The sequence below is a fragment of the Gymnoscopelus braueri genome, assembly GCF_963280865.1.
Source record: "Gymnoscopelus braueri genome assembly, chromosome: 23".
NCBI classification, from domain to species: Eukaryota; Metazoa; Chordata; class Actinopteri; order Myctophiformes; family Myctophidae; genus Gymnoscopelus; species Gymnoscopelus braueri.
Window position 1 is genome coordinate 29,310,755 of NC_137625.1, and position 13,042 is coordinate 29,323,796.

Consider the following 13,042-nt stretch of genomic DNA (forward strand, 5'->3'; position numbering starts at 1 on the left):
CGTGTGCGTGTGCGTGTGCGTGTGTGTGTGCGTGTGTGTGTGTGTGTGTGTGTGTGCGTACAGCAGATGTTTGCCATTATTTGCTTTGTTTGGACACCACCCCTCCAATTAGACGCTTTGGCAACGCTGCTCTAGTAATATTCCTGTTTGGAGCAGAATGAATGGTGATTTTGAGAGGAAGAGAAGATGGGAATGCTGGACGAATGCTGGAATCGTGCGGCCAGTAATGGAAGAGAGCATGAATGAATGAAGGAATGCAGTGGTGTAAAGTAACTAAGTACATTTACTCAAGTACTGTACTTAAGTGAAACTTTACCGGAGTATTTCCAATTGTCTATACTTTTACTTCTACTCCACTACATCTCAGAGTCAAATATTGTACTTTTACTCCACTACAATGATTTGAAAACTTTAGTTACTACAGTAGCTACTTTGCAGATATAAATATATTACATTATAAAACATACATTAACCACTTCAGCCCTATTTTATACCATTTGAAAATAGCCGACCTACAAGCTCACAATGCGACGCATCATGACGAGTTGTGAGCTTGTAGATCTGCTATTTTCAAACATTTTAGTACTTTTAATTTTGGTACTTTAAATACATTTTGATACCAATATTTCTGTACTTTTACCTCAAGTACATTTTGAATTCCAGACTTTTACTTGTACTTCTACATTGCAGCATTGATACTTTTACTTAAGTAAAACATTTGAATACTTTTACACCACTGATGGAATGACTGAATGAATGAATGAAAGCAGAAATGAATGAATGAATTAAGGAAGGAATGAATGAATGAATCAAGGAATGAATGAATATATGAATGAAGGAATGTGAAAGGGTCTTCTGAAATAAACGGGGGCTCACAGAGAAGGGGGAGGGGGAGGGGAAGACGGAGCTGGATGTGTGGCATGGCATAGTCTGGTATTAATAGCTGTTGCCTGTCTGGTCACAGCAGATGGTTTTCCACTGATAGTGATACGTGTCATGTCCAAGTACGCTCCACCGAGGGACAGAAATACTGGTACTATCCCTGTGGCAGCCTCCTGGGGTCTGTGACCCTCTTACCGTGTTCTCATTCTCTCTCTCTCTCACTCACTCACTCACTCACTCACTCACTCACTCACTCACTCACTCACTCACTCACTCACTCACACACACACACACACACACACACACACACACACACATACACACACACACACACACACACACACACACACACACACACACACACACACACACACACACACACACACACACACACACACACACACACACTAGCACACACACTAGCACATCATTCAAATAGCCTAGGTATAAAATAGGGCTGAAGTGGTTAATGTACGTTTTATAATGTAATAATTTATATATGCAAAGTAACTAGTAACTAAAGTTTTCAAATAATTGTAGTGGAGTAAAAGTACAATATTTGCCACGAGATGTAGTGGAGTAGAAGTAAAAGTATAGACAATTGGAAATACTCTAGTAAAGTAAAAAATACCTCAAAATTGTACTTACTTGAGTACATGTACTTAGTTACTTTACACCACTGACACACACACACACACACACACGGTTGTGTGTGTGTGTAAGCTACTATTCGAAATAAATCAGGCTTATACGATATTTCTCTTATTTCACTCTCTCTCTCTCCTCTCTCTCTCTCTCTCTCTCTCTCTCTCTCTCTCTCTCTCTCTCTCTCTCTCTCTCTCTCTCTCTGTGTGTATCTCTGACTCCATCCATCCAGGCATCCATCTGATAGAGGTGTTGTATGATGACGTAGCGGTGCCGAACAGTCCGTTCCACGTGGCGGTGACGGAGGGCTGCGATCCCAGCCGCGTGCGAGCCTACGGCGCCGGTCTGGAGGAGGGCCTGGTCAACAAGCCCAACCGCTTCACTGTGGAGACCAGGTACTCTATTACCCTACTATAGCATCAAACACAGATGGAGGGTTAAAGGAGTAGTTCACCCCAAAAATTACTTATTTTCTATCAATTACACACCCCATGAAGCATTGAACGAATGGTGATTTTTTAGTTTTGTGTCGCCGGTGGAAAGATGCTAATGTATCAGGTGAGTCTCCTACTGGAGAGAACGCCGGTCATCAAATTATTGGCTTAGGAATGCATCAAAAACTAAATAATCTCTGTGAATTCAATGCTTCATGGGGTGTGTAATTGATAGAAAATAAGTAATTTTTTGGGTGAACTACTCCTTTAACAAAGACTCCCCTGATGGCCCCCATGTGGAACAATGACATCTTTTACTTTACAGTATGGTTTACAGTAGGGTTTACAGTATGGTTTACAGTAGGGTTTACAGTAGGGTTTAATAAATGTGAGTCCAAACAGTTCTGCAAACTGTGTATAGTAAAGATGATGTTGGTCTGTCATAAACTTTATATACTTTATATTCGTCCCTCATTTTCTTTCCTCGTGTCTCTTTCCTCTAGGGGAGCTGGCACCGGGGGTCTGGGCCTGGCCATCGAGGGTCCGTCAGAGGCCAAGATGTCCTGCAAGGACAACAAAGATGGCAGCTGCAGTGTGGAGTACATCCCCTTCACCCCTGGAGACTATGACGTCAACATCACCTTTGGAGGTCTTCCCATTCCAGGTAATGGGGATGTGGTCAACATCCAGTCTGCCTGCACTCTGCATAGATAGAATTAGAACAGCGGTTCTCAAACTATGGGTCACGACCCAAAGTGGGGTCGTCGGAAGGAGCCGTTGGGGTCACGCATTGGCAACTAAAAAAATATGAAATGTTTAAAAATGGTAAAACAAAATAAGAAAATGTTTAAAAAAATTAGGTTGTTGCGACCAACATGAAGAGAGTACGGTCACTTGACTACACACACAACTCTGCCTCCAACACATATCATTTTGGGGGTCCTTGACATGAAAAAGTTTGAGAACCACTGATATTATAGCAACAAACGTTTTTTCAAAAAAAAAAATAGGATTTAGAGGACATTTGAGTTAAAAGATTTAGTAAAGATTTTAGTTTAAAAAGTTTGCTTTAAAAAATATATATTCAAACTCTGACTCTGAGGAAGGTCGAAAACCCTTGTGACGCACCGGACTGGCCGATCCCTTTGTTCAGCAGATCTACAAGCTCATAGCGCGGCAGCTTGTAGATCAGCTATTTCTTAATAGCCAAAGAAATCTAAAAAACGACACAGATGCGTTCCCGGTCTTAATGGGTTTAATTGAATATAATATAGTGTAAGGTAGTATCCTTCTAATAAAGGTACTATATATTTTCTGATCCTCATTGTGTGTGTGTGTGTTGCAGGCAGTCCCTTCCGTGTCCCAGTGCGAGAGCTAGTGGACCCCAGCAAGGTGAAGTGCTCGGGTCCCGGCCTGGGCAGCGGGGTGAGGGTCCACGTCCCTCAGACCTTCACCGTGGACAGCAGCAAGGCTGGCCTGGCCCCTCTGGAGGTGACTCTCTATGGACCCACTGGTGAGAGACAATAACCATATAACCCTTACTTTAAAGGAGTAGTTCACCCAAAAAATACTCACCCCATGAAGCCTTGAATTCATGGATTTGTTTAGTTTTTGTCACATTTCTAAGCCAATGATTTGATGACCAAGTGTATTTCCGTTAGGAGACACAAAGAGTCTACTTTGTGTCTCCTACTGCAGAGGTCTTCAACAGGGGGTCCGCGACCCCTAGGGGGTCCGCGGAGGTACTGCAGGGGGTCCGCGAAATTGTTGTTTGATTAAACAATATTTTTGTTTGAAAAAAAACAAAACGTTTTTTGTATTTTTTTTCCCAAAATGTCAAATTGTCTTTAAACATAACATGAATGCATAGCAAACAGATAAATGGAGGCACAATGCACAATAACATGGTATGTTTATACATATTTTGTAGAGAATTTTTATTTTGCACACCTACTGGGGCAGGTGCGTATAGGAGCAGGCAATATAAAACACAATTGTATACATAAATATACAATATATGTGGTAGCCCCCCCTACCCTACGAGGTAGGGGGTCCCTGCTCCATCTCCCCATCAGTTTGGGGGTCCCTGGCCTGAAAAGGTTGAAGACCCCTGTCCTACTGGATACATTAGCATCTTTATTATCATAATAAAATCATTGGCTTAGGAATGCCACAAAAACTAAAACAAATCCATTAATTCAATGCTTCATGGGGTGTGCAATTGATAGAAAATAAGTCATTTTTTGGGTGAACTACTCCTTTAACCTCAACCGCGTTCTTAATTTCCAACCAGTGTTGATTTTGACAGCACATTTTGATTTAGTTTTAGTCATAGTCTTTTGAATAAAATTCTGTTTAGCTTTAGTCATATTTTAGTCATCTGAAATGTTTTACTGTTAGTGTTTTAGTTGACTAAATATCATAAGGTTTTAGTCGACTAAATCTACAGTTGATTTAGTCGACTAAAATTATTTTTTGGCGGCTGTGATGCAGATTTTCACTTAGCTGCATGCCGAAAATGGCAGATCTACAAGCTCACAACGCGTCGACACGTTGTGAGCTTGTAGATCACCTTTTTATCGGTCTGTGACACCCTGCGCGCATCCATGATGACTTGTCTTTTATTTCTACTGGATCTCTTCTCCACTAGTCCCTCCCAAACATTTTAGTCTAGTTTTTATTTGTTGACGAAATTGTCAGTATATTTAGTCTTAGTTTTAGTCATCGTAGCTTATTTTTTATTTAGTTTTCGTAAGTGAAAAAAGGTAGTCGACGAAATCAACACTGCCGTCATTCCAACCCAACACTAAACCTAAGCTCAAAATGTCCTGTTCTTTCATCCTGCTAATAAGATGATGTCTGTTCTTGTGGTTGCCCCCCAGGTGTGGCCGAGCCCATCGACGTCACCGATAACGGCGACGGAACACACACCGTCAACTACACCCCCGCCACAGACGGACCGTACACTGTGTGTGTTAAATACGCTGACCAGGAAGTCCCTCGCAGGTCAGGACAGGACAAGAGCATATTCAAATACATAACTTAAAGTGATATTTCACTTTATTTTATCGACTACTCAGGCTTTTGAGAGCACCCCGGACAGTTTTTAAGTTGCTTGCCCCCTTCCTATACAAACCCATTGTAACTTCAAACTCCATTTTAACGAAGCTAGATTCATCGGAAACACCCGTGCTTGGTTCTGGTGACTGATATTGTCCTTCTAATACGTGAGGAGACCCGTGTTTTTTCTATTACTTTTTTCATTTATTTTTAATAATTGTTTTGGAAAATGAAAAAAAATGTAATACAATAAAAAAAATGTTTTAAATAAATGTAAAAAGTAATAGAAAAAAAAAACACGCCCCCTCGCGTATTAGGAGGGCAGGGTGAGTCACCAGAACCAAGGACGGGTGTTTTTGATGAATCTAACAAAATTGAGTTTGAAGTTATAATGGGTTTGTATAGGAAGGGGGCGTGTCTGATAAAATTGATCAAATATCTAAATACTGAATCAAGCAAAGGCTCACCAAAGCCTGAGTAGACGATCATTTTACCAAAATTTTTTTTAAATTTTTTTTTAAAGTCAAATATCCCTTTAAACTGGAGGAGAAAGCTAGTTGTATTTGTTTGTTTTGCTATCATCCTTATATTTTCGTCCTTTGGAATTCCTTTCCCTTCAGTCCCTTTAAGATCAAGACGCTGCCAGCTCACGACGCCAGTAAGGTTCGCGCCAGCGGGCCGGGCCTGAACACGTCTGGGGTGCCCGCCAGCCTTCCCGTCGAGTTCACCATCGACGCCAGAGACGCTGGCGAGGGTCTGCTCACGGTCCAAATACTGGTGAGTCACGCCGCTCTTCAGACCAGCTTCACAAACACGGGTTATAGGCATGAAAATGTGACGTCCAAATAAGGCACTGGAATTCTCAGTCCGGGGCTGCATGGGCCCTATGCTGAACAGGGTTGCCAGATTCTGTGAGAGAAACAAGCAACCAGGTCTAGGAAAACCAGCCCAAAAGAAGCGACTATGGGCCACAAGTGCACTTTAACATGTACATCAGCTATTTGAAAATAGCAGATCTACAAGCTCACAACGCGTTGTGAGCTTGTAGATCGGCTATTTTCAAATAAAATCTTGCGGGGAAATTATAACAAGCAGATCTGGCAACCCTGATGCTGAACCTCATGTGCATTATAGCACACTAACGAAACCTAAGGATGATTTATTCTTAGTTAATTGCGTGCTGGTGTTGTACACTGAAAATAGCTCACAACACGTCACAGTGTGATAAGTCGTGATCTTGTATCAGCAGTGGTGTAAAGTAACTAAGTACATTTACTTAAGTACTGTACTCAAGTACACTTTTGAGGATTTTTTTACTTTACTGGAGTATTTCCAATTTCCAATACTTTTACTTCTACTCCACTGCATTTCAGAGGCAAATATTGTGGAATCTCTGGAAGCTCTGGAATACACCCAGCGATGGAAAAAGTACTCAAATGTTTTACTTAAGTAGAAGTACCAATACTGTAATATAGAAATACTCTGTTACAAGTAAAAGTCCGTAATTCAAAATTTACTTGAGTAAAAGTACAAAAGTATTGGCATCAAAATATACTTAAAGTACCAAAAGTAAAAGTACTAAAATATTTGAAAAATAACAGATCTACAAGCTTGTAGATCTGCTATTTTCAAATAGCCTATGTATAAAATAGGGTTAAAGTGGTTAATGTATGTTTTATAATATCATAATTTATATCTGAAAAGTAACTACAGTAGTAACTAAAGTTTTCAAATAATTGTAGTGGAGTAAAAGTACAATATTTGCCTCTGAGATGTAGTGGAGTAGAAGTAAAAGTATTGGAAATTGGAAATACTCAAGTAAAGTACAAATACCTCAACATTTTACTTAAGTACAGTACTTAAGCAAATGTACTTAGTTACTTTACACCACTGAATACACCTATACACCTCTATGCAGTCTTGTACTTTTGTCATTGTTTATTTGTTCTGCTTTCCTTGTTAACCCACTGTGCACCATACTGTCCACATGGCTTCCTCTCCCACTCTGTGTGTGGGTGTTTGTCTGACTGTCGCTGCAGGGTCCTGACGGGTGCAGGCACGAGGCCAACGTGTTTGTGAAGGAGTGGGGCACGAGGGTTTGGGAGAGACATATAGTAAAGGGAACCATCCCCTTCAGTATTCTTAAGAAAGGCTCCGTAAGCCCCCCTACTCTCTCTCTCTCTCTTCTCTGGCCTCCCCCCCCCCCCCCCCTTTTTAACCTCCCGCTCTTCACATGCTGTCTGACGTCCCCTCCCCCCCCTCCCTGACAATCTTGTTCGTATGCGCCGCCCTGGGTACTTTTTTATTCATTTTCGAAAGCTAGTCGAAAGTCAACATTCTTAAGTTGCTTTTTTCAGTTTCCCAGTTTCTAATGCCTAATTAATCGAATCTCACCCTAATTAACTCTTTAACTGCCAGAGTAATAGTGTAATAATGTGACGCTACTGCCAGCGAAAACAAGGGATTTTACCAACCTTTGAAAAATCATGGAATATTTTCCGTGATCGCTGTCCTCACGTCTCATTACACACGGCACAGGGGTCTCGGGAGTCTCGAAAAAAAATGTATCCAGTCGCGGTAATCCATCACCTAGTTGTGGCCAGTTGAATGTGCCTTGTTTTTGACAAAAAACAACAGGAACGGAGATAAAGCCATTTTCCCACAGGAAATAAACAGGAAGTAAACGAGCGATTCTTTTTTTAAATCACGTCAATTCCGGTTCTGTCGTCATCGGGCAGTGAAAGCATCATTCATAGGGTAGCGAACAGCGCCATCTGGCCCAAAAAAACTTTAAAGACTCCCTATTGATTTGGTAGTATGGTCTACTTGTGAGTGTTTTTGAGTCCGTAAATGAGTAATAGGTTTCTGAGGGGTTGAAACTTCACTTTCGCGTCAGGAGAGTGACGTGAGCTGGACGTCTTTTTAAAACTTTGCACATCCAAACACCTGGAGGCCCGGGGCAGAGAGGTGCAGGGGTGTAGGGTGGTGTTTTGGATGTGGAAGTGCAAGTTTCCCCCTTTTTTCATTTAGCAGAAGGCAGCATAGAATGTTCCTCCTTTATCACCCCATCCCCTGACTGACTGTCTCTCTGTGGACTGACTAATGTAGCTTCCAGAGCTCTAACCGGGAGTAGTGCTTCCTAAACTTTGCCTCCATCCCCCCCATCCATCCATCCATCCATCCCACCCTGCATTGTACATCGCTGTGTGTGATGCCCTGTAAAGGAGATGATGATGACGCTCACATCAGCAATTTATCGGAGAGACACACACACACACACACACACCCTAACACATTCAAACCGGGAACACATCTGTGTAACCACTTTATCCATATTTCATACTTTGGTTATTCAAAAATAGCAGATATACAAGTTCATAGCGCGGCACCGAGAGTGCCGCGCTATGAACTTCTATTTTGATCTGCTATTTTTGAAAAATTTAGAATAATTCTGCAAATCTTTGAATATACACTGTATATTTTTTTACATACAACATTTTTTACTCAAATCTTTGCTTCTGGGGGGTCCTGGAACAACATATTTTGAGATGGGGTTTCGTGGCGAAATACATATCATTTTGACCTTGACATGAAAAAGTTTGGGAACCACATATAGCAACATTAGTTTTTTCAGAAGACATTTGTAGAATATATATTCATAGATTTGCACACATTTTCACGATTTAAAAAAAATTGCAGATCTACAAGCTCATAGCGCGGCACTCGGTGCCGCGCTATGAGCTTGCATATCTGCAATTTTTGAATAGCCAAAGAAATAAAAAAATTACACAGATGCTTTCTCGGTCTTAATGGGTTAACACATACACCTTAACACGCACTCTTGAACACACACACCTTAACACGCACTTTAACACACAAACTTATTCGTGTCCCTGACTGCCTCTCCTCCAGGACCCCGAGGGCAAGCCCAAGAAAGCCAACATCAGGGACAACAGGGACGGGACGTACACGGTGTCCTACGTCCCCGACATGACGGGGCGCTACACCATCACCATCAAGTACGGAGGAGACGAGATCCCCTATTCGCCCTACCGCATCCACGCCCTGCCGTCTGGGGACGCCAGCAAATGCCTGGTCACAGGTAAAGGAACCCATGTGTTGAATATGCTTGCCGTGTTAAAGGAGTAGTTCACCCCAAAAAATACTTATTTTCTATCAATTCCAGACCCCATGAAGCATTGAATTCATGGAGATTTTTTTGTTTTTGTCACATTCCTGAGCCAATCATTTGATGACCAGCGGTCGGTAGGAGACACAAAGCGTCTCCTTTAAGTCTCCTACCGATACATTAGCATCTTTCTGCCGGTCATCAAATTGTTGGCTGAGGAATGCGACAAAAACAAATTGATGTGTAATTGATAGAAAATAAGGATTTTTTTTGGGTGAACTACTCCTTTAATGAAAACATGTATCCACGTTATTCAGTCAAAGCCATTTAATGTTTTCATATATATCTTTTTAATTATTGATTTTTTTATTTCCACGCAGTGTCTATTGGAGGACACGGATTGGGTGAGTGTCTTTTTTTTTATTGTTTCTTGCGCTCTCTGCAGTGGTGTAAAGTATCTAAGTAAATTTACTCAATTGTGAGGTATTTATTCTTTACTTTATTTAATTTCCAATATTTTTACTTCTACTCCACTACATCGACAATTATTTGAAAACTTTAGTTACTAGTTGCTTTGTAGATTTGGATTATTATTACAAAACACACAATAACCACTTCAGCCCCATATACATTTCGGCCATTTGAAAATAGCCGATCTACAAGGTCACAATGCGTTGTGATGCGACGCATTGTGAGCTTGTGGATCTGCTATTTTCAAAAGATTTGTATACATTTGAAAACTTGTGAAATAGGACATTCTGCATAATGAGTACTTTTACTTCTGGTACTTTAAGTACATTTTGATTACTTTTCTACTTTTACTCAAGGAAATTTTGAATTCCGGACTTTTACTTGTAGTATTACAGTACTTGAGTATTTCTACATCGCGGTATTGATACTTTTAATTAAGTAAAAAAAAAAAGAGTACTTTTTCCGGCACGTTTTTGGAGGCGCATGGCCCGGGCCACAGTGAACCCCTCGCATCCTCATGGTGTCTGTCGCCTTCTTGACAGGATCAGGCCTCGGCCCCACCATCCAGATCGGCGAGGAGACCGTCATCACCGTGGACGCCAAGGCCGCCGGCAAAGGGAAGGTCACGTGCAAGGTGTCGACGCCCGACGGCGCCGAGCTGGACGTGGACGTGGTGGAGAACGCCGACGGGACGTTCGACATCTACTACGTGGCGCCCGAGCCGGGGAAATACGTCATCACCATCCGCTTCGGCGGCGAGCAGATCCCCAACAGTCCCTTCCACGTGGTGGTGAGTAGTGTGCAACGCGTCCTCAAAAAGCCGACCCCCGCGAGGACTTTTTTGCAGATCGTTAGGTTTTTTGGTTTTGGATCGCGAACTGTGTGGAATATTCTTATTCATCCATTAAGATCTGTGTCATTTTAAGATTTCTCTGGCTATTCAAAAATAGCAGATATACAAGCTCATAGCGCGGCACCGAGTGCCGCGCTACGAGCTTGTAGATCTGCTACTTTTGAGAAATCGTGGAACATTTGTGCAAATATTTGAATATAATACATTTTTAAAGCGAACATTTGTCAAATATTTAGTTCCAGGGACCCCCCCAGAGGCAAAGATTTGAGTTACATATGTTCGCTTTAAAAAGTATATATTCAAATATTTGCACACATTTTCATGATTTAATTTTTTTTTTGCAGATCTACAAGCTCATGGCACGCTCGGTGCCGCTCTATGAGCTTGTAGATCTGCTATTTTTTTTAATAGCCAAAGACATCTAAAAATGACACCGATGCGTTCCCGGTCTTAATGGGTTAACAATTGTTAACATTCCTGTTGTTTTTATCGTTGTTGACATAGTTTCACATTGCATGCATAAAACTATTAATGAGGTACACCTGTGTTTGTTAAAGCAGTCGGCCTTACATGGACGTGTTCTGATACTGTTAATGAACTACGCACACTTTTTAAGGAAAAGTGTACTAAGTGTATTTATCAATCTAAATTACATAAGGTATCAAATGTAATTGATTGATAAAACAGGCTAAATGAGTGATTGTAATAAGTCATGTCTCCAATTCCTCACAAAAGGACAGATACTGTACAAGCAAACATCAAGCAAATTTCTTGGAGCTTAAAATGACCTTGAAAAGGGAGAGCCGAGAAAGTTACTGACTAATAAATGGGCGGCACACAGGCAATAAGTGGGGTAAACCGTAGGAAGCCAAGGAAATGTTGGAGGAGAACAAGGTCTCACACAGTACTATAAGGATATCTAATAAACTGGACACATGTCATCATATTATGTAGATATCTTGGTTAGGGGTGTGGGAAAAAATCGATTCGAATACGAATCGCGATTCTCATGTTGGACGATTCAGAATCGATTCTCATTTTCCTTTTTTTTTCAGTATTTTCGTCTAATGACATTTTTGAGAAGTGGCAAGTTCTGGGCTGAATCGGGAAAAAAAAAATTGAATCGGAAATAATTGATTTTTTAAACGAGAATCGGGAAAAAAAGGTTTTTGATTCGAGAATCGTTTGTTTTGAAAAAAAACTGGAAAATCGGAATCGTGACCAAGAATCGGAATCGAATCATGAGATAGCAGACGATTCACAGCCCTAATCTTGGTGTGTAACTCTTACTAAGACTATACAGGACACCATGATTGTGCTGGTGTATGTGTGTGGTTGTGTTTATACCTTCCTTCCCCTTGCTTAGGCCAGTGACACCATCCCTATAATAGAAGAGCCATGTGACAAACTGCAGTTATCTCAGCCCTTCTCTCCCTACGTGGGCTACCCTCCTCACTGGGTATACGTAATAAAAAAAACATCTCCACCACTCCAAGCTGTCTCCCTGTTCCATACTGTCACTTCTACCTTTCACCAGTGGTGGGAAAAAAAAGTACTCCATTTTTTTTACTTCAGTAAAAGTATCAATACTGAAATGTAACAAATACATTGTTACATACAATACGATCTGTTACAAGTAAAAGTCCGGAATTCAAAATGTACTTTAGTAAAAGTGCAAAAGTGTTGGTATCAAAATGTACTTAAAGCGCCAAAAGTAGAAAGTACTCATTATGCAGAATGTACCATTTCACACGTTTTCAAATGTATAAAATAGCAGATCTACAAGCTTGCATTGTGAGCTTGTAGATCTGCTATTTTCAAATGACCGAAATGTGTGTAGGGCTGAAGTGGTTCATGTATTGTTTTGTATTAATAATCAAAATCTACAAAGTAGTCTAATCAGTAACTTCTAATAATTGTAGTGGAGTAAAAGTACAATATTTGCCTCTGAGATGTAGTGGAGTAGAAGTAAAAGTACTGAAAATTGCAAATACTCCAGTAAAGTAAAAAAAAAGACCTCAAAATTGTAAATACAGTACTTGAGTAAATGTACTCAGTTACTTTCCACCACTGCCTTTCACTTTACATGCATCACTTGTAGTTTGCAGTCGCTCTACCCCTTATGCCCTGGCCTGTCCTTATGCCGCTCCTTATGCCTCCCTATACCCCTTATGCCCTGCTGAAGCTTCATAGTGTCAATAACGCAACACAGAAATGGACTTTTCTCCTTTCTCTCCAGCGCGATCGTTTCAGCTGCATGATCGCTTTTGTCTGTCGTCAGCCTCTGTCTATTAAAGGCGTAGTTCACCCCCAAAATGCCTTTTTTTCCTTTGGATTAGTCACCCCATGGAGACTTCATGGATATTTTTTGGTTTTTGTCGCATTCCTAAGCCAATAAGTTGATGACCGCGGCAGCGGTTCCGCTAGGAGACACAAAGAGTCTCCTTTGTGTCTCCTACCGGAACTACTGCCTATACCGGTCCGCTGGTCATACAATTATTGGCTTAGGAATGCGACAAAAACAAACAAAAATATCCATGAATTCAAGTCTCCATGGTGGAGACTAAT

The 13,042-nt window shown here is 41.1% G+C and overlaps 1 protein-coding gene across 1 annotated transcript in view; it reads left to right on the forward strand.

The window, feature by feature from the left end:
• The window catches only part of flncb (filamin C, gamma b (actin binding protein 280)), a gene marked incomplete at its 5' end in the record, with an annotated part of 99,114 nt that overhangs the window by 64,171 nt on the left and 21,901 nt on the right, over positions 1–13,042 (forward strand). Inside the window, 10 exons of the mRNA XM_080420567.1 lie at positions 1,760–1,922; positions 2,465–2,625; positions 3,307–3,474; positions 4,844–4,967; positions 5,642–5,798; positions 7,061–7,177; positions 8,934–9,123; positions 9,531–9,554; positions 10,164–10,411; positions 11,841–11,933. Coding sequence (XP_080276693.1) covers positions 1,760–1,922; positions 2,465–2,625; positions 3,307–3,474; positions 4,844–4,967; positions 5,642–5,798; positions 7,061–7,177; positions 8,934–9,123; positions 9,531–9,554; positions 10,164–10,411; positions 11,841–11,933 — 1,445 coding nt within the window. The remainder of the gene's footprint in view (positions 1–1,759; positions 1,923–2,464; positions 2,626–3,306; positions 3,475–4,843; positions 4,968–5,641; positions 5,799–7,060; positions 7,178–8,933; positions 9,124–9,530; positions 9,555–10,163; positions 10,412–11,840; positions 11,934–13,042) is intronic.